Source organism: Rhodamnia argentea, chromosome 2 (genome assembly GCF_020921035.1).
Source record: "Rhodamnia argentea isolate NSW1041297 chromosome 2, ASM2092103v1, whole genome shotgun sequence".
In the NCBI taxonomy this organism is placed as follows: domain Eukaryota; kingdom Viridiplantae; phylum Streptophyta; class Magnoliopsida; order Myrtales; family Myrtaceae; genus Rhodamnia; species Rhodamnia argentea.
In genome coordinates this window covers 34591261-34615187 of record NC_063151.1, presented here as the reverse complement: position 1 = coordinate 34615187, position 23927 = coordinate 34591261, and the positions used below count along the sequence as shown (strand labels likewise).

Sequence of the window (23927 nt, the reverse complement as noted above, 5' to 3'; positions counted from 1 at the left end):
CCCGAATTCTCGACTGTGCCATGCTAGATCAATCTGTGCTTGTTATCTTGATCGATGAGTTTAGCATTTCTTGAATTTGTTTTTCCATTATTCGGTCTGAGAAAATGGCTTTCCCCGGTGCAGTTTCCAAACACCCTGCACGTACTTAAGATTGGTTAGAATGCATGTACGTTTTCTCGATTATAGGTGAACCCACTATTAATTTCTGGAGTAGGAACCAATCAAGAAACGGAGAAAAGCACCAACTGCGATCAACTTAAATCACAAGAACAACTTCCAGGCACACCCATCTTGTACTAGCAATAAACCCTTTTAAGCTTGCCAACCACATTTCTTCATTGGGCGAAACTAAGTCACTGCCTTTACTATGCCAAGACTATGGCAAAGATCTTCACAGGTCTACCAATTCTGACTCCAGGAGTCACAGTAGGCCAACTGCTGTTTGAGACCATCCCTAACCACCATCAAGCAATGAAAAATCAGAAGTAGTCTTTCGCCCAATTGAAGATTAAGTGGCCCTCTACTGAGCTCCCACAATTAGGATATCGGCTCGACTGTTTGCTAGAATCATTCAATAGTATCGGAAAAAGTTTCACCTAATAAGTAGCAAACTTGGAGAACAGGGCATGACGTCCTTCCATTGAATTTTTTTTTTATCAGCAGCTATAAAACCGGTCTTACTCCCCTGGACCACTCCTATATCCCAGACCAAGCCCGAAAATGTCGAGAACGAAGCTTGCTTTCATTGCTTATTTCGCCGTGATGGCTTCTATGGCGATGGATGCTTCAGCCGTGCTGGTCACATTCATCTTCGGCGACTCCCTAACAGAAGTCGGGAACAACAATCACTTGCGGTACTCTCTGGCAAAGTCGAACTACCCGTTTTACGGCATAGACTTTGAGGGTGGACAGCCAACTGGGAGGTTCACAAATGGGAGGACCATTGGTGACATTTTTTGTAATTTCACTGATCTCCTGTCTTGTTCTCGGCTTGATAATTTCGCTGTCAGTATCAGCAATTTCCCAGAATTTAATCTGTGCTATAAATTCACATTGACAGCTGCAAAGCTTGGGGTTTCATCGCCGCCGCCGTATCTGTCATTGTCACCGAACGATGATGCGCTTCTTCAAGGGGTCAATTATGCATCTGGTGGAGCAGGGATCCTCAACGAGACTGGGCTCTACTTTGTAATGAACATCTTCTAACACTAAATAGTTTGTTTCCATTTGAGGTCACTTATGTTCTTCACCGAGTATCAGTTCGTGTAACTTTGCGGCTTTCTGTTTTGTAGATCCAGAGGCTATCATTCGATGATCAAATCAACTACTTCAACAAGACCAAAGACGCGATCAGCGCTAAGATTGGAGAGGTAGCTGCAAACAAGCTCTGCAATAAAGCCCTCTACTTCATTGGCCTTGGTATTCAACTCTCCCTACTCAGCACCTCTGCCACATAAGCAAATCATATTTGCTTAGGATTGCATTAGAGTTCCTATGTTTCGTAAAGCAAATAAGAAGGCCGCGCATAGAGCTGCGACATCGTCTGAATCAGTTTAGATAAGTGCTCCTCGACATGAACAAGAGCAAAATCCAATCTTTTGGATGCAGAGCCATGACCTTTCGAGATTGATACCAGAGTAGCAACAGAAGAAGAGAACATTTTCTTTGTCAAATGATGCATCGTGCCTCAAATATTTTTATACTTTATGGACACTAATCTCGTTTGCGATTGTTATTTACAGGAAGCAATGACTATGTCAACAATTTTTTGCAGCCGTTCTTACCTGATAGTCAGCAATATACGCATGACGAGTTCCTGGAACTCTTGATCTCCACCTTAGATCAGCAACTCACGGTAAATTAGATCGATCCGACATCCTTCTCACTTGGGGAAGAACCAACTTACTTTAGTAATAGATAGAGAGAACACAAAGTGGAATTAGCAATAGCTCTGGCTTTGTAACTTCATTTGTTAAGCAGATGCATGCCCTTTATACTTCTAGACTCACCTCACAGAGAATTTCCATATGCCAGAGGCTGTACAAACTCGGCGCACGGAAGATTATCTTCCACGGGCTCAGTCCTCTTGGCTGTATCCCTTCTCAGAGGGTGAAATCAAAGCAAGGCCAGTGCCTGCATCAAGTCAATGAATGGGTTCTCGCGTTCAATGCCAGAGTGCAGAAGCTAGTCGCCTCTCTGAATCAACGGCTCCCAACTGCGGGACTCACATTCGCTGACACATATCAGGCAGTCCTAGAGTTGATCAACAACCCCGCCAAATATGGTAATTAAACCTCTCTTTTCAAAGGAAAGATAAGAAGAACTTCTCGAGAAAGACAAATGACAAGCTAGGTCTTTCCATCATGTTCATGCAGGATTTAAGGTCTCCAACACTTCATGCTGCAATGTGGCATCTCTAGGCGGCCTGTGCTTGCCAAACTCTAAGTTATGCAAAAACCGCCATGACTATGTCTTTTGGGATGCTTTCCATCCCTCGGATGCGGCCAATGCAGTTCTTGCTGATAAGCTTTTCTCCAGCTTATTTTCCAGTTCCCCTTCCATTGCACCGGCACCGGCAGCCACTCGCTGATGAGGCAACTGTTGAATTCGTCTGGGCTAGCGGGCTCCTACATCATATGAGTATTAGCAAAGTAATGTATCGAAAACTCGAAGGTCAAACCGAGAACAACTAATTACAGTTACAGTTGCCAGTGTTATGTTCGCGGAGTAATAGACTTCAAAAAAAATACTCTGTTCACAGAGTAAGAGGTGACTTATACCCAAGGGTTGCTCCTGTGCTTGTAATGCGAACATATGCAGCCATTGTTAGATAATACAAGATGAGTATTTTGTCGATGTTTCTGCTCCAGCAGATTCTTGAAAATGATTTGCGCAACTTACTCAAACATTGCCATTGGCCCATTACTCATTCAGAAAAAAGTGAACGGCCAAGAAATAACTAGTAGAATTTTACAGCTGTTCACGACAAGAGCACTCAACGAGCTTCTATAAATTAAAGTTTACAATATATTTCCAAACGTTAGAATCGGCAGGAATTATCCTGTTTCATAGTTCTCGTGCAGAAAGGTGAATGATATCCAGCATTTAACGTTTTGGAGGATTAACTAGCAAAGGAACCTCTGAAACCAGACCACCGCAGATCAAATATGAACTGCACGAACTGGAATTTGAGGTTCATAATGCAAATGTGAATTGAATGAACTGGAACTCCAAGGTTCATGGTTGGCTCCGAAGGAAGTGAATAACATCCATCATCACAAACTGAATTGACTTGCATAAAATTTTCAGAGACCATGACTGTCATCCATATCTCCTTTAACGGATCTCTCTCTTCACAAATGCGGCTTTTAGGCAGTTAAACTCATGATGGCAGAGAATGGAGAACCTCCATGGATGAGGCGTTCCAAAATCCTGAGATTTCTACCTAAGAGTTAAAATTGTGGAGCCTGACCCTCCAAATCAGTGGCGCTTTACATGATGATAGCCTTGTTATAGCACATGATGGAGCAGCTCCAATTTTAAGCCAAAATAACAGGCGGCACAAAAACACGCTTGAGAATCCCAGCAACAAGTATATAAATTCCTGCAAGGCTCATAAAAATGTTCTAGAGACTTGAGAAAAATGCAGGGTGACGACAGTGTCAACTAGTAGCTCAAAGAACTGAAACAACGATTAGCAAGTTTGCGTGCTTAAACCTCTTTTAAAGTTAAAAACAAAAAGCAATCACATAAAGATGTAATTTACTTGCTCTCAGTCAAAGGCCAAATTTTTCCACATAAGTAACATAATTGGGAGGAGGACCTCTAGCATTTGAACCAAAAGAAGAGTCGATTCCCACTTCTAATGCTTGCTAATGCACTCTTCTCATCTCTAAGAGTGAGAATTCCTCCCCATTAGAGAAAAGAGTCCTCATGCACCACCAAGCACTACAAGTGAAAGAACGGAAAAGCTCTATTCCTTGAGTAAAAGGAGGGGTCCAACCTTACCCAGTTACCTTCAGTGTGGTTAAAGCAAAATGATCATCATCGAGCAACCATATGAGGTTTTTTTCCAGAACAAAGAATGAAAGCAGTCCACTACCGACTATACAAGCCAATGTATAATAACCCAAACAAGGCAGCATTCTGGACCACCATAAGGTCATGTCTTGCCTGCGCCGCTTGAAAAACGGGGAGGGAGGTAGCTGGATGCATTTCCTATCTTACTGATGAACTTCCACAAGATTACAGCACAAGGTTCATGAATCAAGCTTTCTTAGTTCATCGACAGAAAAGGATATCTTTCTTAGCTCAAGATTACACTAGTGGTCAACAGTTTCACCAGACCAAGTGCTTTCTGATATCCCCAACTCCCAATGTCAAAAATAAGATCAGAACGACCACATAGCTTTGCTCCAAAAATCCAGCTCAACCGAATAGGTAAGAAAACTTCAAAAATCCTACCGTGTAATTAGAATTAGTAACCCTAGCTCTCAGATCAAAGGCCAACGTCTTCCACAAAAGTGACAATTTTGGGAGCGGACCCCCGCGTCATTTAAGCCAAAACAATAGGCAAGATCCCACTTCCTGTGCAGGCCAGTACATTCATCTAGTCTCTAAAAATGAGAAAAGAGTCCTCATGCACAAACCAAACCCAGAAAGTTAGAAAGTGCTATTCTCCAGGGAAAATGATGCCGGGTCCAACCTCTCTCCTCCGTCACTCTTCAGTGTGGTTAAAGCAAAACAATCATCACTGAGCATCGATATCAAGTCCCTCGCACCACAAGACGCAATAAGACGATGCAATGACCACCCAAATCTACATTCTAATCGGTCTCTCCCAGAATTCTACTCCTCATCGACAGACGCTCGCCCCCCTCAGTCGATCGAAAGTAGCCGGACTCGAACCGTCGCGACCACATCAGATCTGACGATGGGGCGACGGCAATGTGGAACCTACGAGAAAATGCGACAGCCACACATGAACAAGGAAGCCGCATGTCCATGAGGCGCCATGAGAGTCTCTATCGCATCGTTTCGTATTCCTTGCGCTATTCAGGAAGAAGCGCCAGGAATCATAGTGGATGCCTTTGGTTCGTTCACGCAATGGAGAGATCGAGAGAGATCCATAGAGGAAGCTCCACAGTCCGATTCGAGAAGAAATGGAGACGATGAAGAAGAGGAAGGAATCATTGAGGAACATGGAGAGTGCGGCTGCTTAGATGAGCCGATTAGGGCTTTGGTGCGGGTGCCTTCACCATTTATAACGCCGTATTTACCCGCAAACTTCTCCGGAGGAATTTGGCACCTTCGCAAACAAAATTCATATAAGGATAGAAAGGGCCTATATAATATATTCTCTTAAATAAGAATTTGAAATGAATATTATTTTAAATAAAAATATGAAATAATTATATCATTAAATAAGAGTCTAATCTTACTAGCCGGTTAAATATTTTGGCCGATCAAGAATATTTTTGTCAAAAAATAATTAAATTATTTTATTTTTTTCCTTTTCTCATTTCGTTTTTTTTTATGCCATCGAAGAAGGTCGCCGGCTACTAGCTAGGGTTGCCTCGCCCAGGCCCTTGTCAGCCACGCATGGGCAAGGCGGCTTTCGCCTAGCCCTCATTGGGCGCCAAAGAAAAAGAAAGAAAAAAAATAGAAAAATAAAAAAAAAATAAAAAATGCAAAGGATAAAAAACGCCCTTACCAATCAAAAGGTCGAACATTATTTGAGACCTGTCATGGCCAATTTATACTTCAAATAATATCCACTTTGTGCTCTTATTTGAAATAATATCCACTTCATATCATTATTTGAGAAAATAAGCGCACTTCAGGTGCTTATTTGAGAAATAGATGGCATTTCGGACCTTTATTTGAAATTTTTCCAAATAAATAATGAAAATATGATTCAAATGGCCCCTAAACTTTAGCCTAACGTGCAATATGGTCTCTGGACTTTAACCCAATGTGCAATGTTGTACCTAAAATTTTAATTTTTTTAATATGATTCTTGGCCTTTGATCATTAGGCTAAAGTTCAAGAACCATTTATATCATTATTTTCAACGGAATGACTAAATTTGTGTACAGCGCTCACTTTGGTGTCAAATTTTTTTTAAATCATTTAAGTGTCAATTTTTTTGTAAAACAATTATTCAAGTACCACTTTGCCGAAATCTTACGTGGCTTACTAGATGATCCTAGTAAGTAATAAAAAAATATAAAAGTTTTAAAAAATAAATAAATAACTGAAAAATAAGATAAAAACTAAAATATATATAATATAAATATAAATATGTAAATAAAAAAATCCTGGCAATGGTGAGAATTTTTTATATTTTTTTATATTTTTTATATTTTTGACTTTTTTTTAAGTTTAGCATTGAATTTTTTAATAAAATTTCCACGTGGACTCTTTTTTAAATAAAATTTCCACATTGAGTCCATGTGAACGTTTTTTAATTATAAATGGCATATGACTAAAAATTTTTAAATATGAATGTCACGTATATTTTTTTGTTGCAATCTCTCGTTGCTGGCATTTAAGTGATAATTTTTTCTCCGATTTAGCACTTAAGTGAGTCAATGAAAATTTTTGGTACCAAAGTGAGCATTGTACACAAATTTTGGCACTTGAGATATCCTTATGACCATTGTTTTCGAAATTATAAAAAGATCAATATTAAATTTATTTAAAAACAATTATAAAAAGATAAATATTAAATTTATTTAATTATTTTATTAAGTTTATTAAGGTTCTGTTTGTTTCATGAAAAATGTGACATTTTCAAAAAATATTTTTTCAAGAAGTTATTTTTCAGGAAAATGATGATATTTTCCATTGTTGGGTTGAAATATGAAAATCAACTACAAAATGTTTTTTGCCTCATGTACGGAAAATCCAATTTGATTTTCCTTTCCTTAGGAAAAATCACTAAAAAATTCAATTTTTTTTTTGTTTTTGGTTTTGTTTTTTATTTTTGTTTTTGTTTTCACGACTGATCGCCGGCCAAGGCAACAACCGGCGACCGGTCATAGGCGAGGAACGAGCTCGCCCATGATCGGCGAGGCTTGAGACCCTCAAGAGATTCGGGCGAGGTTGACCTTGCCTCGCTGACTTCACCAGATCTATCAACCCTAAGCACAACGAGCTTGAGGGCCTCCTCCCCGCTCGCTAGACTCACGCATTGCAACAGTCTCAAAATCGAGCGCAAACCTCCATCGGTGCGAGAAGAGATTGAAAGCACATTTGGGAGTGGGCTCCACGATTTTGCCGTAGGCCAAGTCGAGGAAGAGGATTGGGGGCTGGAGGAAGAAATCAGCGTCGGAGAAGGAGGCGCCAAGCAGGGAAGAGGAAGGATCGGCCAGGGCAGGGGTGGGTCCAACGGCGGAGGTGATGGTCTCAAGCTTTGTCGAAGGCAGATTTGCAGGCAAAGACAGACGGGTGAATGCACTGAGGGCAAGAGGATAAGAGAGAGCAGCCCTAACAAGAAAGATCGAAAATTAATTTACTTTTCTCAAAACACTAGAAATTGGGCGTCGAACAAACGGAGCCCAAATAACGTGACAGCCATTCGATCATAAGAGAACATCGCAGGACGAAGTAAGATGACACGCGATTTGTTCTAACTCCAAAATGGAAAACTAGAACAAGAGATGATATGAAAGTCATTCAAGTTGATAACAAGAGGAGAACAATCGAATCTGCCTGAAAAGAATTACATTTTTCAGTTTCTAGCGAGGCTTCTTTGATTGATTTGCACAAAATTTGACCGGATGACTTTCCCTAAAACCATCCGGTCTAATAACAAAATAATCTTCAGAAACAGACTGAATCTTCTTCACCTAGATATATGTACCATTTTACAAGAACAGGGCAATCCAGACCAGGACTTTCATCCACAATAAGAAGCAAGACATGCTGGTATAGTGATTTCCAGCAGGCGATCCCGAGGTCGTTGAATTCATAGACGGGGCCGTCACATTCACTGATGTCGCGTTCCTACCGAGACTGCAAGTAGAGTAAAAGCATAGTCAGTTAATCATCTAAAACTGTATCCAAGTTGCAGAGGTGACAGATATTTATCATGAAGCATGTGTTTACCTTCCTGAAAATATGCAAGAACCATGACCTACACGGGCGGAAACCAAAGAGATCGTGAGAAATGTCAGAATTTGATCCCATGGAAATACAGAGGAAGAATGAATCTTTTCGCGTAGACATTCGGACTGAGGTCTTACCAGGATTTGTGGTGGTGACTGCAGCCACCCCGTTGAAATCACAAGATCCGGGAGCCTTCCCCATTTGATGATAGTACGTATCAAATGCATAGGTGGCATGCGCAGATACTGTGTCCGGTTCATAGCATGATTCGCCCTGCATCAGTGGCGAGCAATCCACCTTGCCGACTCCACAGGCCCAATCCAAAGCAGCCTGCAGCATCTTCGGGTCAGCACCTTCCTTCGCAGTACAATACGTTTGGTTCGTCGTGTCATTCGCCAGAACCGATCCTGACCCTGTCAAGTGCAATATGTAAATGGGGCTCCCACTTGCATCAAACAATCCCCAGTTCTTCTCAGATAGCGGACCCGCTTTTGTATCTTCATTATAGAGCTCATAAATATAAGTACTGACTGCGATGCCAGGGTGCTTGGGTGTCCCGGTCTTGTTCAGCACGTGCCTTATCAAGTTACTGTTATACGTGTTGGCATTAACCAGTGTGGCGTCCGGCTCATTGGAATCACCCTTTGACGGCCACCCTGTTTCAGTCACCACAACAGGAATGTTGGTGAAGTTCAGAAAAGCCATCGCGAAGTAGGTTGCGTCGACCGTAGCATCAAACACATTCGTGTAGTGGAGAAGAGTGTTTGCATCCACTGCCTCTTTGTTAGATGGCAGAGGCTTGAAGAGCGCATAATCCAAGGGAATGACACCGTTGGATTGCATGTAGTCGTAGTAAGGGTATACATTGAGCATTAGATACGATCCCGTGGATTGCAAAAAATTCAGCATGGGGACCAAAACCGGGTTCAGGGATTTGTTAAAGAATGCTTGGGAAGGCGGGAAAGAGTCCAGTATTATGGACGAGGAAAGCGGGGTGGAAACTTTGATCTGACGATCAAGATTTGAGGCAACTAGAGCGGAGTGGATGAACTTTAGGGCATTTACCAGGATGGGAGCTGCATTGGGGAGTGCGGTTAGAACCTCGGACCCCACAGAAATGCCGGTGATGTTGGTGGCTGGGTAATGAGCTATGACATTTTGAGAGACCCAGTTGGCAGCTGTGGAGTTGGATTGGCCGATTCCAAGGAGTTGCTCATTGGGGACTGAAACGATGACCTGAATGCCCGTGTTTGCTAGCGCAACAAGCATGCCACGGTCGGTGTTGTACAGGCGGATGTGCCTTATGTTCTGTGCCTTGAGGAGAGCAACTACTTGAGTTGGATGTGGCATGTCGGAAAGATCCGTTCCTATGTTCACTCCTATGAATGGATCTGCAAGAACAAAAATAAAAACACCAAGGATATAATGCTCTCTGCTTTCAATTTGAATCCATCCAAGTTCATGTCCAAGATATATCATTCAAAGGTCATGCATCAGACATACAAACAGCATATCCCATGTCCCTGTATTGTCCCTGCTCTAATTTAGTAACATGAACTTCATTTGGAAGATGGTTTGAACAGTACATTGAACTTCATGCAATAGTCGATCAATTAAGCTTCGGGATTTTTTCAAAAAAGTCTTCCATTCAAAGAGTAACCAGGACAAGGACTCACTAACTTGCTATTTATGGACAAATGTTTGATCATCTATCCTCAAAGATGTCTACATAAGTCTGAATAAGTGAGACATAAGCAAAAAAAATATGCCTCGCATTCTTTCAAAGGACAGCAAATTTAACATGAAAGATTGCTGGCAACTGGAATTAATAAGATGAAGAATGCTTAATGCCATTTCTCGAGTAAATAGAGTACATGGCAACATTGAAACTCCTGAAGCATGACAAGCATGGAAGAGATCGTCCATTGCTCAATCGTCGAGTTCCCCATTACCTTTTTGGTGTGCTCTCTCATTAAGGCATACCACACAAACTAAGACAAATATCCAGGTGCAAGAGAGGAGCAAGACAGAAACTATTGTCTGAACCCAACAGAATGTGAAGTTCTAAGGACAAAAGAAGGCATCAGGTTAAACTGGAGGGAATCATCAATGGTCACCATATACTGGGCACATGCACTTTAGAAGCTATTGCCAATATACATCCTGAAGTGCGCACAAATTATAATCCTGAGAGGTTAATACTACCCTCAAGGGCCAACCTGGCCATTTGCCGGAAGAAGATGGCCTATTCTCTCATACAACAATAATACCTCAAGAAAATAAAAATAGTCCACTCCAAGTTAGAATTTTTGAGCTTCCAGGCGATGTCTAGTATGCCGTTAAATGAGTTCCCTTGCATCAATTAGGGCAAGTTACTTAAACCATGCCAGTCCAGAGTCGTGGCTTCTTTTACAGAAGTAAATAAACGAGCACAGCCTCGAGTATCACGCAAATGGAGCTCCTTTACTTGCCCTTGTTGTCTTTGTGACTCCGCATTGCAATTTGCATCGATTTATTAAAAAAGACAAAGAACAGAAAGCACTTGAGCTTATATTTAAAAGGCCCGTCAAACTTCCACTAGTCCTATTTATATAATAGCTAACCCACCAAACATTCGAGTCAGAGTAAACAAGCACTCAAAACCCACTTTCTTTTGCTTTTTCATGTCAAATTGAAGGCTAAAGCCTCTCCAATCTAAATTTGTTTCCTTTTAAAGTAAAACCACTCAGTTGATACCAAATCTCTCTTACAAATTCCCCCCAATAAGCTAGAAAATCCTTCAGAGAGCCGTGCGGGAGGAGGAGCAACAAACACGTGCAGAGAACAGAAAAATGGAAGAGCACGCTCAGAGTGAAAAGATTGCATTTTTAAGAGAAATTCCAAATGCCCACAAGCCCAGAAGCCATGCTCAAATCGAGCAAAAACACAGTGCATACAAACAAAGAAGCAGAGACTAGTATGTAAAAGAAATCAGAGCTAGGTATCAACTGATGAACCCACCTTGGTCAGATGTCACAGTGGAAGCACAACCCACAAAAATCAGAAGAAGAACAAAAGGGGGCACAGCCATGGTGGATGCAATGCAAAAATCTGAGGTTAACAAAATAAAGAAGTAAGCACAACCCAGAGAGAGAGAGAGAGAGAGAGAGAGAGAGCGAGCAAGGGAGGGAGGGAGGTATGAGAGTGAAGATGAGAATGATATGAGAAAGATGAGCTCTAGAAGAGAAAAAGTGGGGTAAAGGAGCAGACAAAAACGAGAGAGAGAAGAATGGCTTCCACAGATCACGTGGAAAGTTTGTCAGAAGATCCAACGGCTGAGGAATCATGGGCTGTGAGCCTGTGTGAAAAGACTTGTTGTCAAGGAACCCAAGGCAAGGCACTACCTGTTGGATAGCTACGAGCTAGCCGTTACAACGCCCACCTTTCTTCCTCCCCCTGGCTTGTTTGATTCGACCCATGTATTGTTCTTTGTTGAGTAAAATTTTCTGGAGTTTCAGGAGGAAGGGGGGGAAAAAATTAAAAGCTACATGAGAAGGAGCAGAGTGTAAATTGAAACACTGAATTGAACAGCAGATAGTAATGGTACAGTACGGTACAAAAGCATTTAAGCAAACAAAGATCAGGGAGCTCTGAAGTTCAACGGTCACATGATCTGTCTCTGTTTTTTCCCTTTGTTTTTCCTTTTTCCTTTTTCCTTTTTTGTCTTTTTGTCTTTGTCATTGATATGCATTTACGCGCAAATTTATGATCTCTCAAGAATAGCAATTTGCAGTACGATGTCTCATCTTAATTGTCAATGGTTAAAACTTTATTAGTAACCAATTTGAGTAGAACTCAATTGTAATGTAATGCAGGTTGTAAATATGGTCTTTTTGCCCGAAAGAATTTGAATTTAGGATCTCATACTACGATACAATAAAGAGATTTTGTGAGATCATTGTCCACCGTTCTAAAAGCTTAAACTGTTAAATAAAGACGAGCTTAATATTCAATTACTCTAACATTAAATTGGTGATTGTTTAGGCCTGCGGGTGATCTCTTAGGGAGGTGAAAGGATTCGCGATGCCGAGAGGAAAAGAGCAAGGAGAGGATATGTTCTCATTCTATAATGTTTTTCCTGCTGAGTTTGCAAATAGATTACAAAGAAGCATACAATCTAACAAATAAAAAACTTAATAGAATAAAATTTCATCTAATCAGAGATAAAAGATGTTCAATTCACCTATGAAATCCATCTTACATCTCTACCTACAAGCATTGTGGGCGTCATCTCAACTGAGCCCCATCTCTCTCTCTCTCCCTCCTCCAAACCCTTCCTTCCAACTTCAACTTCTTCGTAGTTGGAATCTTTCATACGGAGCAACTCGATCTACTGAACGTGGAGAGCGATTGTTAGAGCTAAATGAGCTTAGACAAAGTGCGACTTTTAGTAGATTTCTAAAATACTGATGCCACGATGGATAACAAACTAGATTTCACAATATAATGATAACCTTAAGTAGTATTTGTTGGGAAATTTCATCGGGAATAGGATGAACAATAGAATCGGATTATGAGGCGTGATGACACTTTCTTTAAGGAATTATATGTCCAACAACGTTGTTAATGGTTACCAGCGAATATCCTTCCGGATACAATAAAGTCTCAAGCAAGATTATTAGATAGCAATTCCAATAATTCTCTAAGAACTCTTTAGGTAATAATCCGAAAAGAAGACCATTTCTTTTTTGAAAAGAAATGAAAATCTGAAATCAAAGAAGTGAAGTTTTGAAAAAACTAACAAAGAGTTGAATATGTGATGAGAATATAACACACATTTTCACATTCGAAAAGTAGTTAATTCTCATGTGACTTTTCGTGTCCGAAAAGCAGTTTATTCAATCATGCATTTTCATTGTTCCAAAACATTTTTTTTTTCTTGTCTAAAAGTTGCAACTTTTCGTATCTAAAAAATTTAGCTGCAGCTCTTCATGTTCGAAAGATTGTAACCTTTCGGAAGTCGAAAGAAATTAATAAATAAATTGAAATTAAGAATTATCAATAAAAAATTAACTTCAACTCCTACGCGAACAATCACACTATTTCGGTAGAGTTCAATAGTTAATTATTATTATAATTTCAAAAAAAAAAATGATGAATGGTGCCAATTCCGAACCGCAACTGCGGAAGTGGGCAAAGTGCGCTTAATAATCACATAATCACACGTGAGTATAGTGAGGTCTAGCCTAATTGCCAATTTCTTTATTTTGAAAGACCATAGTAGCATTTTAACTAATAAAAAGACTTGCACTCTTCTTTTCATCCTATGTAGGATTAAAAAAGGTAACTTTTCATTTGTTTTGCAAACAAATTTCAACAATATTCATATTAATGGTACGAGCCTCGTACAGAGCTGCAATCCTGTCCTTATTTATAAATGCAAAGCAATCTCGCACTAAATGAAACCCCTTTCGCTTTCCGTAATGAAAATTAAAGAAAGCCTTGTGTTACCATCCGGAGCAAATAAATCTATTATAGTGCGACAGTGCTAACATACAGTAGATAGAAAATGCCTTGATAACAGATAGGGCTCGTGGCTACTAAAATATTAATGCCCATAATAGAACATCTATGTCGATATAATCATAAGTTATGTTACTCCACTTTCAATTACTGTCATAAGCACATGGTTAAGAATAAAAAGATATGTGATGTAATACGTTATCATCGCTAATACATATGTGGGATTAAACTCATAATCGACTATTAAACCAATAGTTATTGTACTTCTAATAATTTTGATTCTAGAGACACTTTGGGAATCTTGATGGTGTTTCCCCCTTATCACAGTTAGTACTCAGAAACCAAACATTCTAATAGGTATTGCATTCCTTAAAACAAACAGTGCAATATCTATTACGTCTATGTCATGTTAAAATGTAATAGTTACAATGTTGCAATCATGTACTATTTTTACAACCAAATCAGTTAATACTAATGTTCTGTTTGTTTTGCAAAAAATGAACGGTTTGATAAACACTTTTCTAAAAACGATTACTTGTATCATTTACAAAAATGAATGTATAAAGATATTTTCATCAATCACGAAAAAGTCTAGACACAAATTATTGTACATATTGAAAATATTTTTAATTGACTAATTATTTTAAGCGATATAAACAATTATTTTTAGGAAAATATTTTTCAAATATTCTCGACGAAACAAACGGAGCTTAAAGCTCTATTATTCAAGCAAGTTAAATCAATAGTACTGTTGGAATGAACGAGTTTTTGCATGAGCCGATAGGCTTATGATATCTAGGGGTGTGCAACCGGACTGGGTGGAACCAAAAATCGGACAGGACCGGCCGAAAAATAGGTCTAATTCTCGGTTCCAACGTGAACGGGTTAGATTCTAGGTTCAAATTTTTTGTAACCGGTTTGAACAGGTCCGATTTCAATTGAAGACCCACGCGAGGATCGAAACAATTTTGGTATCGATTTTTAGCTACTGTAAAAACAACATAATTTCTCTAAATCGAGTCTAACCTTACTTTGCTTCATTTATTTTTTTTCCATTCATTGTCTCTCTCTATCTCTCTCTCTGGAGCAATATTTTTATGCATAAATGGAGAATGGCGTTTAAAAACTTATTTTGATGAATGGGAGTGGAGTTTTATAATTCATGTTTTATGTTATGTGTTTAAACCTTTTATTGTTGATAATAGTACGTGGTTACGTGTTTGAGCATTTCATTGTTTATAGTTGTACATGACTAGTGTTTGATAGATAGGGGTTTATGTCGATCATATTTTACTTTAAGCCATTTGATTGCTCGTATTATTTTGCTGTAAAATATGAAATTATAAAAAGGAAAAAAAGAAGAAGAGGTTATCGGATCGACCCCGAAACCGAACCAAAAAACAGGGAAGGTTTTAGAACTGTTTCAGAAAAAATAGGATAGGTTCCAGGTTCCAAAAACTGAGAAGCAATTATAATATAGGAGATTCTAAGTTACAAATTTCATGTTCGGAACCTACTCATTCTAAAACCGATCACCGGTGTATATTTCGATGATCGCTACGATAAGAGAATCCAAATGGGGTACGGCATACTTCAAATGCAGCGACAGTGGACAAGAATAAACCGGATAATGCATCGTACAAATAATTATCCTTTGGTGAGGGAAAGGAAAAACCATATGAATAATTAAGAACATTAGAAAATAATTAAGAATACCCATTTGTTCGGCGAAAATGAATAATATGGGTAACATTTTTTTTAAATATTTGAAATAATTAACAGAAAAGATATTTCACTATCGGTACTAATTTTCTCAAAATATTTTCATGAATGGTGAAATAACTTTTTGTGTGTTTATTTTTATAAGCAATATAAGCGCTTATTTTTTTTTAAATTATGAATCTTATACGGAATAGATATTTTAGGCTTAATAAGAGCTGCCAGAAGTAGATTTTGTTTTAAATAAAAGTTTGAAGTACCCTTATTATTTTAAATAAGGACTCGACTCAAGGGCGCAAAATTTGGCGAAGAGAGATTCTGGCGGCGATCATAGCGGAGGAGAACGCGGAGGCATCGGAGTTGGGACGAGTGCGGCATAGGTTTGGTGAGGCCGAGAGCATGAAGTGATGGCTAGACATTGAGTTGACTCGGAATGGAGACGCTTCCATGGCGATTTGATTTGAGATCTTACTACTAGCTCTTCTTCTCTGGAGTTGGTGCGTGCTGAAATCATGCTCACAAAGGTGTTTCAAGTTAGATCCGGTGAGGGCGGCCCTCGCCTGGCCTCACCAGCCCAAGCCAGAGCGACCCTCACCTGACGTCGGTTATGGTGAGGGAGTGGGAGTGGGAGAGAAAAAAGAAAAAGAAAAATAAAAAGAAAAGAAAAAAATATAAAAAGAATAAAGAAAAAAATTCGAAAAAGGTAAATAGATAAAAATGCATTTTGACTGGGCATGATTTTAAAATAATGATAATAATTCAGATCCTTATTTAAAATAAAGTCCACTTCGTATCGTTGTTAAAAAAATAAAAAAATTCAAGTCATTAGTTAAAATAAAATTCACTTTAAAGCTTTATTTGATAAAATAAGTGCTCTCCGTACCCATATTTGTAATTTTCCACTTGTGCTAGCTAGTAGCTCTCCTCTCCTCTCCTCTGCTAGCGAAGTGATTGGCAATGGCGGCATGAAAAGGAGCTTGAAAACTAATATTTCTCGCGCCAAAAGGGAGCCAGCGAACGCCCTGGGAACTCGGATCCTCAAACCGACCAAAAGCCCCAATCCACAGGTCTCCTCCTCCGTCTCCTTCACCTCCTGATTGCCGATTGAAGCTTCCTCGGTCTCTTTCATGGCACGAGGTTCTTTTTGGTTTTGGGCATTGCCATCGGAGGTGCAATGATCATGCGGGTGTATGGGGATCAACGCTGAAACATCTGCTAGAGCAAAGGTGGCACGACTCGAACCCGACGGCGAAACCGGCGGCTCTATTTGGTCGAGCGAGCTCGACCATGTGCCGCTCACGCAGAGGAGGAATTGGCTGATGAACTCGAGGCCTCGCGCGAGTGGCGGTCCTCTGAATTGCGTCGCCCCTGAGGGAGAAGCGGAAAAGCCAGTTGTGTGAGTTCTCAAAATTTTTCCTTTTTTTTTCCTGATGTATTTTATTATGGTGCTCATTAGCTTTATAGAAATTTGCCAATTCTAGGGTTCATAAAGGTTTTTTTTTTTTTTTTTTTAACTGAGTGATTTTGTTGTGCAGGGCTGTCGGAGATGCTCTTGTTCTTAAGAAGGAAGAGGAGGACTACAATATGCAGGTACCTTATTGGTTTGTGACTAGCAGTGAATCTGGCTGCTTATTGTCATTCCAACTTTACAGCTCATTGATGCTCCAGTTGTGTTCTATCTTCTGTTTTAATTGAGAATCGACTTCTTGTTTTTGAATTGTGTGGAATGAGAACTCAACTTACCCATCAGAAAAGAAATCTGTGGCGGGCTGAATGTGCTATTTAGTTTCTGTTCCTTGAAGAATGTCTCCTAATATTGTTCAGGATGATGGCATAATAGTTGAAGTTCTTCCGAGATGGAAATTCTGTGTTTGAGAAAAAAAGAAGGTGTTGTACTGTTTATTTGTATCTCAGATGCATTTTTTAGATGCTATTACAATTTTCTGATCGCCAAGTTCCTTCAAGAGTCGGATTCAATCTCTAACTTCCCTTTTTTGACTTATTCAAGCTTAATAATTCTTCCTGATTCCTTTTGGGTTTCTATAATGTGTTGTTAAGCTACTTACTTTGATCATGCATGCACTGATTTTGTCTTTTCTTTACATTTTTTCTGTTGTTCTTCAATTGGCATCACAGGTTGTCAGTGGAAGAGATTTTGCAGGCAATAAGTGTTGTTCTGAGTCAGAGAAAATATGGATATGTTCTGTTGAAGGCAAATCCTCAGAGGGCCTAAATCAGTCGGGGAAAGTTCACGAAAAGAATGTACAGGATGAATGTGGAACTGTTGCATTTGATACATCACGTGATGCCACAGCAGTATGTCTAGGTCATACCTCAGGTGATGCTACTGCAGTATTCCCTTCCAGAGAAAGTGAATCGTTTGGATTTCCTGATAATTGTTTGGATGGTGAACCTGCAAAATTTCAAAATCGAGAAAAAGCTGATTTCGTGTGCTCACCTATGCGATTGCCTTTGGGGGAAAACCAGTCTCATATGCAGAATAATGTTCCCAGAGCCACGCCTGATCTGATAGTTTCAAACAGCTTGACCTCAAGTAAAGTTAAAATCGAACCTTCTGATGACAATGACTTGCTTAACCAGAAACTTTCTGCCGTCGACATGTCCCACTTGTTAGATTCAGAAATGACATTGAACAAAAGGAATGGTGAAATTCAAGATGATGGGTGGTCACACGAACTCGAACATGTTCCGCTGCTACTACGAAAGAAAATGTTGTTAGCAGGCAAGAAGGTTCCAAGTGCTGATAGCCCCAAATCTGCCATATCTCACGTAGATGACAGCCCACGCACGTGAGTGTTATTTCCTTCTTTATTTTGTTTGGAAAGATGCCTCCTATTGTCAATTTGTCAGGAAAAAGACAAAGGAAATGTGTCACAGAAGGCACTTAGAATCTTGGCTCCTGTTGTTATGTGCAGGTCCCATCAAGATGTTGCAGTTGTAAAGGAAGAGAAACTACTTCATCCTTCAGTAAATAAATTTGTCTCAATCTCTGTCGTTTTTGTTTTGTCACTTTGGTTTTTGTGCAACAATTCCTGTGTTTTGAAATAGTTGAGATGATTCTGTTCGGGACTTCTTTGCCCCTCAGGAAACAGGATATTCTTGGCTTCTAACAAACTTCCCTAACATAATTCTAGTAGACTTCATATAATGCCCGAGTTATGTAGTAATTGGCTATGATGGTTTTTGGATATTTGATTTGTAACTTCACGATATATGATACTAGGTGATATTGTGGAGTGACTTATGCTTTTAACTTTTGGTTTTTTGTGAATTTTGTGAAAGCCGCACTTCGACTTTTATTTGCGTGAAACACCTTAACCTTTCAATTTTTCCATTATTAACATGTAGAATCATTTATAGTTTCCCGAAAATCTTGAAAATTTAAATTATATTCCTTATGTCAATTTATGAAGGGAAAGTCATAAGTAGAAGTTAGAAGTAGTAGAGAAATGAGGGCAAACAGGCTTGTCTTTGCCTCAGATTTCTAAGAATGTGGAGTCAATAACAATTGTTGATTATGGAAGTGGAAGGGCACAGAAGGCTCGCTACTATTGCACTCTATAAATGGCCATACAACAACAAGAAGAACAACTATACTTATACCAGTTTGTGGGGTTGGCTAAAGAAAGCACGTTGTAGAAGAGAAACGAGCCATTATGTATAGTATCTGCCATGATGTAAAGTTAGGAAATTGAATTTGCCAAAAGGTCAAGCAGTTAGGAAACTGGTCATAGTGTATTCAAGTTTACGTCTTAATGACAGTACACATGTACTTTCGTATTGGATAGGGTACTTCAGGAGATGACTTTGCAAAGAATATTGATGGAACTACGAGGGATGAGATCCAGTCTTTGCTAGTGTCTAATGAAGTTGACTCACGTGACATGTTGGAACTAGGTGATGCTGATATATGTGCAAGTACAGTGACAGATGCATCTGAGACTTCTGTTTCACAATGTTGTTTTGGAGCTAATCAAGTTTCTTCATTGCCTATTGTATTTGAGAATGCTCTGTCAAGTAAATCAAGAGATTTTCTGGAACTTCAAAAATGTATAAACAGGACTGTATCCAAGGGAAAATTGCCCAAGTCAAATTTATGTAATGGGCAGGATCCTGTTTTATCTCCAAAGATGATAACAAAGCCTGCTGCAGCTCTGAAACAATCTGTCAAAGTTAAGATTGAACCTCCAGATCATCATGCCATGCCCAAGAGTGATAATACTTCTCAGGATCACTTAAAGATGTTACCCGTAAAGAGGGAAGCACAAGACTATGACGATCTTTCATCTGACAAGGTGGACCATATGCTGCTGCGAGAACGTTTGGAACTACTGACATCACACACGGACTCTGTAGCTGATACTAATGAGACATACAGATGTTACACTGAACTCATCTCTTCTGTACGTGAAAGCAGTCATCCAGTTCCAGAATCTGTTAAGCTGACTGTGCCTAAGCGTCTGCGGAAAAGAAAAAAGACTGCCACGTAGGTGCTCACATTAGTACATACATTCATACAAGCATGCCTACATACACATAAAAGTCAAATCATCACTAATCTGTTTTCAATAGAGAAGAAAAGAGACAAGCAGGAATAATGACTAAGATGAAGGAAGATATTATTTTATGAGCTTCCAGCCTGTTACAGTGATCTTTTTCCTTGGTACAGCGATTCAGTTGAAACTGCTTTGGACGAAGATGCACCAGGACTTCTGAAGGTATTTTAAAGACACTTCCTTTTGCCTTTTTTTTTTTTTTGGGTAAATGCCTTTTACTTTTTTTCTTTGTACCAGCAAAATAAAAGATCCTTCTGAATTATCTTTTGGTAGGTGTTACTTGACCAAGGGGTTACAGTTGATGAAATTAAGCTTTATGGGGAGGCAGAGTGCAATGAACTTGTGGACGAATCTTCCATCAATGACGGCTTTGCAGAGCTTGAAGATGTAATATCGAAGGTCAGTGAAATTGTTATACCCAGGAGTTTCTTTTTTACTAGTATTTTCTTCAATTGTTCTTGTGTAAATTGCCTTGGTGTTATTGTCATTTGTGTTCATTTCTCTTATTATCGGTTTAGTGTATTTTTCTCTTGGCTCATTTGATTATAGTGTTGGGGTTAGGCATATTTTGCATTCTGAGCTGTACATTTGTACATTTGTAGTTTTCCCGTCTTTGTATCTTTATAGTGTTGGCCAGAAAAAGAAAAAAAAATGATTCTCCCTTAGAAAAACTCCTAGATGAAGATCATGTTAATTCAACAAATAATTGGGGCCTTGAAGATGCTAGAAAGCTGAATGAGGTGGCTTGTTCTCCTCCTTAAATGACGTCATTTTTAGATGTGATTATGTGAAGCCGAGATCATCTTAGTTTTCTCAAAAGCCTGCATCGTTGATTACTTTATTTATTTATTCCTTTCGGTCGGACTGCATGGTTGAAAGTTGACATCGCAGAAGTAAACCTCTTTTTAGTGTGCTGCATCAGCTGGATTTTGATTCCAGTCAGTAGTGATGTACCTTTTTTCCTCTTTTTCAACAGATGGTAGTTATGGTGTTCAAGTTGTCAGCCATATTTCATGTGTAGTTACAGACATGAAGTTTGTAATTTTTCTCTTACATGCTCTGTGATGATTGACGAGAATGCTGCTCTGACTAAATCCTTGCACTCATGCAGTGACGGTCCTCTATCAGGGAACTTGCACAAAAATGAAACGTGTTTATTCTTCTCTCTCCCACAAATATATGTACTATGTTTAGTACTTCTATCATGTTGTTTTGACTGATTAATTGCATGACATATGATATTTGAGTATGTAGCATGTCTTGGGCATTGGTATCAGAGGAATGCATATTGTTGCCAAAATTTAATATCTTTATATGAAGTTGAACTGCAATGATGCTTATTTTCCTGCTGGAACAGCTTTTCTCTCAGCGCCAATCTTTCTTGAAATTTGCACCTATGCGGGGCTCGAAGGATGCAAAAATCAGTTATTGCCTGGCTTGCCTTCTCTCTCTGGTGGAGCAGGTAATGACTTTCATAATCTGGGCCACTCTACAATAATCTCTACCAAATACAAATTTGTCATATTGTTTGATGCCTCTCTCTCTCTCTCTCTCTCTCTCAGACACGATATCTGCGTTTCCGGAAGTGGCCAGCCGAATGGGGTTGGTGCCGGGATCTACAATCATTTATATTTGTCTTTGAAAGGCATAACAGGTGATTGTGGCAACCTTAATCATGCTTTAAAACTGTGTTTGGTATTCTGCCTCACAGTCGTACATTCTTTTTTCCACTCAATTTCAGAATAGTCCTGGAACGTCCAGAATATGGGTATGCCACATATTTCTTTGAGCTGGTTGATTCACTGCCTATTGACTGGCAGATTAAGCGGTTGGTGATTGCCATGAAGCTAACTAGCTGTAGCAGGGTGACCCTAATTGAGAACAAAGCGCTATCGGTAATATCACTTTGTTTTACCGAATTGAGCCTTTCTTATATGATTCTGAAAATGATCATGTGCACTTTTGCAGTTCTTTTATTGGGTGCCCTCAGTAATTTTCTCCTTGGTCATTTGGTCTTGATTTTCCTCATTGCTTTGCATAGCTTGCATGTCTGGCCAACTCTCCACTAACTTCTTCCAACTGTTAGTACATTTGAACTTTTGATCAAATTGGGGCATATAATGTAAATCACTGGTGGATTCGAATAATATGGCTGTATAGTTGCATGCAACCGTTCTTGACTAGCGTTGACTGAAAATTCTTGGATCTCCTTGTCCATTTGAAGGTTGGGGAAGACTTGACTGAAGGTGAAGCACGGGTCTTAATGGAATACGGTTGGGTACCAAATACTGGCTTGGGCACGATGCTTAACTATTGTGACAGAGTCATTCATGACCAAAGGAATGAGATGGACACTTCCGAATGGAGAGCGAAGATAGGGAAGTTGCTGATCGAGGGCTATAACGGAGGAAGCATTGTCCCGACCAACATCAGAAAGATAACAGAACATCGGAGTTCAATGGAACGTGAAAACCTGGAGATCGCACAGGTTAAAATGGAGGCGGAGCTCTAGTTCATCGTAATGATCAAATTGTACATACTCCTTGAAAGTTGGCTGATGACAAACCACCCTAGAGTAATCAATCTCTTCTAGATAGACGTTATATGCTGACTATCAGCAAAGTGAGCTCTAACTTACGCTAATTAATTAGTTTGTTCTGTTAGATGTACACTTCGCACTGTTGGAGATTATTTCATTAAGGAAATAGGGATGCCTTTGGATGTTGAGGACATGTTTGGTAGCGATTCTGATTATTTGATTTTGTTCCCGGAACAGAAAAACATGGGAAATCCGTTTGGTTTGGTAACGTAAGTGATTTTGATTATCAGATTTTCTGGTTTTGTTCCTAGGAATAGATTTGAAGCAGAAACAAGAATTAAAAAAAAAGTTAATTTTTTGTTTTAGAATCACTTTTGAAAAACAAGACTGATCAAGTGAGAATGTTGATGGAAGGCTCTCACTTGTTCCCTCGACCCCAAAAAAAAAAGAACCTAGTCTCAGGAAGAACACTTAACCAGCTAGCTTCCCTCGCTTGTTCGTCGCTCGTCGCTCGATCAGCCAACTCCACTATCGCCGTATGTCGTTGACCGTATCTAGAGAAAAAGGAAAATAAACTAGAAAAGATAATTAAATAACAAATACGTTTTTAAAAAAATTAAAATAATCATTTTTTTAAAATTATTTTAATTTTTTAAAAAAAAAATTCACTAAAATTGTATAGAATGAAATTATTTTAGTAGTATCATTTTTTTTAACAAATTATAAGAAACAAATATCTCTTGAAACAAACAGACAATTACAGAAAGACGAAGTAAATAGACTAATTAATCATGCATTAATTTTGTTAGTGATAATATATATATATATATATATATATATATATATATTGAATTTATAGTGACAAGATGTAATTATCTGATTTAAATGAAAAAAAATTGAGAAACGAAAATGTTTTCGAGAACAGAAATTGTTCACGAAAACATGCGTTCTGATTCTCTAAAACTTATTCAACGAACAAAATCCTAAAAAAATAAATTCTGTACAAAATTGATTTTTTGGATCATAATTGTTGTCAAACACACCTTTAGACTCTTTTTTACCAAACAGGATAAGATCGACTAGGATAAAAATATGTCATCTTCCTACGCATTATATTTTGTAAATGCCGTAGACACCCGATTTAAGAGGCCGTTTTCTCGAGTCGTGTGATCGGGGGTCATGGTGGTCACGCAACCTTCGCTTTGGTTGTGCAACCAGCAACGGAGAGGGAGCGGGCGAAGGGTAGAGAGAGATGGCGCGTGGTCGGTGCTAGGCCTGCGACAACGGCTGGGCAGTGCCGCGACGTTGAAAGATGGGAGGTCGCGCGCTGGTCTTGGTCGTGCAAAGTGAACGACGGCCATCGTATTGGGCCTATTGCCTTTCTTCCCCAACTTCTAAAGCACTCGTTTCTTTCCTGATGATTTTGATTAATGCTTCAAATCGCTGGGCTCTCTAGAAGTTCGAGCGGGCTCTGCTAA

The 23927-nt window shown here is 39.2% G+C and overlaps 3 protein-coding genes across 6 annotated transcripts; 2 read left to right on the top strand and 1 right to left on the bottom strand.

Moving 5' to 3' along the window:
* The first annotated feature begins 689 nt into the window (after positions 1-689).
* Positions 690-2906, top strand: LOC115736329 (GDSL esterase/lipase At5g37690). Of its 2 annotated transcripts, XR_004014892.2 has the most exons (7): positions 690-958; positions 1061-1188; positions 1293-1419; positions 1743-1855; positions 2035-2284; positions 2376-2713; positions 2762-2906. XR_004014892.2 is itself a non-coding variant. In XM_030667982.2 (6 exons), the coding sequence occupies exons 1-6, from the start codon at positions 721-723 to the stop codon at positions 2588-2590; spliced, it is 1071 nt and encodes a 356-aa protein (XP_030523842.1). In that variant the 5' UTR covers positions 690-720; the 3' UTR covers positions 2591-2906. The 2 variants fall into 2 exon arrangements, 1 of the variants encoding a protein (XP_030523842.1); XM_030667982.2 differs by having other exon boundaries at positions 2376-2906.
* A 4773-nt stretch (positions 2907-7679) lies between these two features.
* Positions 7680-11251, bottom strand: LOC115726051 (glucan endo-1,3-beta-glucosidase 2). Its single transcript, XM_030655804.1, has 4 exons — positions 11113-11251; positions 8250-9503; positions 8113-8140; positions 7680-8019 (listed from the first exon to the last, which is right to left on the bottom strand). Exons 1-4 carry the CDS (start codon positions 11180-11182, stop codon positions 7872-7874), a joined length of 1500 nt encoding a protein of 499 aa, XP_030511664.1. The 5' UTR covers positions 11183-11251; the 3' UTR covers positions 7680-7871.
* A 4980-nt stretch (positions 11252-16231) lies between these two features.
* On the top strand, positions 16232-22635 carry LOC115725838. Of its 3 annotated transcripts, none has more exons than XM_030655658.1 (12): positions 16232-16729; positions 16869-16923; positions 17470-17671; positions 17975-18143; positions 18270-18321; positions 19143-19840; positions 20024-20072; positions 20184-20309; positions 21268-21372; positions 21473-21564; positions 21652-21805; positions 22135-22635. In XM_030655658.1, exons 1-12 carry the CDS (start codon positions 16524-16526, stop codon positions 22420-22422), a joined length of 2196 nt encoding a protein of 731 aa, XP_030511518.1. In that variant the 5' UTR covers positions 16232-16523; the 3' UTR covers positions 22423-22635. The 3 variants fall into 3 exon arrangements, with proteins under 3 accessions (XP_030511518.1, XP_030511447.1, XP_030511372.1); XM_030655587.1 differs by having other exon boundaries at positions 17969-18143; XM_030655512.1 differs by having other exon boundaries at positions 17470-18143.
* The last annotated feature ends 1292 nt before the right edge of the window (positions 22636-23927 follow it).